Source organism: Etheostoma spectabile, chromosome 16, assembly GCF_008692095.1.
Source record: "Etheostoma spectabile isolate EspeVRDwgs_2016 chromosome 16, UIUC_Espe_1.0, whole genome shotgun sequence".
Lineage (NCBI taxonomy): Eukaryota > Metazoa > Chordata > Actinopteri > Perciformes > Percidae > Etheostoma > Etheostoma spectabile.
Window position 1 is genome coordinate 15,959,978 of NC_045748.1, and position 2,464 is coordinate 15,962,441.

A 2,464-nucleotide genomic window follows, 5' to 3' on the forward strand; every position below is an offset into this window, starting at 1 on the left:
TCTCTCTCTCCTCTGCTTGGTCTCTGCGTTATAAACTGCACACGGGCCAGTCAGTACTTTACTAATGTAATTAAGCACTAGTGGACATGCATATGTGTGGTCCCAAACGGAGGACAACCATCTCCAAAAGCATTTTAATGATGGACGCTACATCAAATTTTTCCAAAGAATGCACAAAGTGTCAAAATGAATAAAGAGAAACGTCCACAAAGATCTGCATGACTTAAAAATAGAGAGAAAACAGGCCATCTGCCTCTTAGCATAGTAGAGCAGGGGGGATTAAATCCAGATTATGGCCGTTGTGTGTGTGTGTGTGTTAGCGTACGTGTGTGTTTGTGTCTGTTGCTTGTCGTCAGTGTGTCCTTGGCTGCATAGACAAGCAGCAGGTTAGCTAGAGAGCTACCACTGGATTTGACAGCTATAGGAAGCCGAACCGGAGGGCGCCATTAGAAGAGCAGCATAATTTTCACCTACAAAAGATTTTGTCACCCTCGCAGAGTGAACAGTCACACAACAACTTAAGATGGCTTTCTTGATCAAGAGCATGATTGGGAACCCCCTGTCAGGGATCGGTCTGGGTGGTGGAGGTGACAAAGAAGAGGAGGCCGCCCCCACAGATCCAGCCAAAGCAGCAGGGATGACACGGGAGGAGTATGAAGAGTACCAAAAACAGTTGGTGGAGGAGAAGTAAGTAGTAACATGGACAGTGCTCCATTTTAAATCAATGCCATTGACCTATGGGCAACAGTATGGCTGCAGAATGTGCAATCTGACCTTGAGAAGCTGTTTTCTACTTCCCGCCACTGTTTCCTTTCCCCTCGTATGCACCACTATATTTTTTTTAACCAAACCCAAATGTAAACCCTCATATATTTATTGTATTCATGATCTTAAATGAGCAACCTGTGTTTTTGAGAGATGCATCTGTTGCTACAGTGAATCTTTTCTACACAATAATGCACTGAGGCCCATGGTCATGCCTGGATCAATAATCTCCCATAATCTGTCATCTACAGTATTTCTTTATAAAGAACAGTTATGGGTAACATTTTGAGGGGCTTTCAAGTTTAGAAAACAACAGAGTAAGCAATTGTAAAATAGCAGTTTTATTCGCAGCTCAAAAACATGGACTCAAGGGCAGGAAATACTGGAATATTTAAATCAAAACACAACCATTCTATGATTAATGAGGTTCTGTGGTAGTGCTGCAAAGGGAAACAATCCAAATCCTGCCGAATTATACTTATTTATCTATTTCTTTGGATCTCATTATGACGTAAATGTTGTAAAAAAAAAAGAAAAGAAAATCCACATCAAAGGACCATTAGTTTTCTAACAGGGTTTTTAAAGCATTTTATTGTCACTTATTTTATTTCCTGTTGAATACATTTTTATTTATATATTTATTTATTTTTGATAGACATTTAAAACTGTATTGTAATATGAGCAGCAGGTTTTGTGCCCCACCATGTACAGATGTACACTTAGCAACAATGTGATTAACGAACCCTAAATTTAATAAATAAATAATTTGACTAACATTTTCTCATAAAATTTGGTCTGCAGTGATAAAGAGTAGATTTCGCAGCATCAAGCAGATCCTGTATTACATAACAGGATTAATCCAGCCTCTCCACTCTTATGTTTGGGAAATGAATTTGTTTTAAAGTAGACATGACAATATTCTCCATAACTGTAGATGTCTAGTGATGAATTCAGATCTACAGCGACAAATCCTGATGCACACAAACGTTTAATGGAAGTTAAAAGAACATGAATGGTCTTTCTTCAAAACATTACAAATATCTTTCTAATCTGACTGTCCAGAAGGAGCATTTTAACAAATGTAGAGTTTGCTTTCCTCAGTCCACTGTGTTGTTGCTTATGACAGTTCAAGTTGTGGCGTCTTGGCTTGATTTCAAATCTTCTTGACTCAGTCTGGCCAAATAATCCCATGTTGGCTGAGGGAGAGCACGTGAGTCTCATTTTGAAAATACAGAATACGCAGGTAATCCACAAAAGACAAAAGAATTGGCTTTGATAACTCTATAAAAAGATTTTTAAAAACTATTATTCTTATTATTCTTATTATCTATCAGGCTTAATATATTGCTAACACCTATGTCAGAACACTCTTCATTTAAAGCATAGTTTATGTTGTATTCTATCTATCTAAAGGAAGTAAACGATGAGTAACTGTCAGTACATTTATTACATTACAAAAAAAACTAAAAAAAGTAAAAGTGTCAGTTATTTGTCATCAGATAGAATAACAAGACACTTATTAGACTGCAACGTCCAATGCACCTGAAAATGACATAACTCCTATACACTTAATCATGCATAAAACTTGTATGTAAGTTTAAAATAGATCAAAAATAGATTTTAAGATGTTTTGTGAGATTAATAATGGTACAACTGAATTAAATGGAAGATAGAGTGACACTGACAGACAGACAGACAG

At 36.9% G+C, this 2,464-nt stretch overlaps 1 protein-coding gene across 1 annotated transcript in view; it reads left to right on the forward strand.

The window, feature by feature from the left end:
- The first annotated feature begins 334 nt into the window (after window positions 1-334).
- The window catches only part of cplx4a (complexin 4a), a 5,298-nt gene continuing 3,168 nt past the window's right edge, over window positions 335-2,464 (forward strand). The window contains exon 1 of the mRNA XM_032539844.1: window positions 335-687. Within this exon, the coding sequence (XP_032395735.1) occupies window positions 524-687 (164 nt within the window). The 5' untranslated portion in view covers window positions 335-523. The remainder of the gene's footprint in view (window positions 688-2,464) is intronic.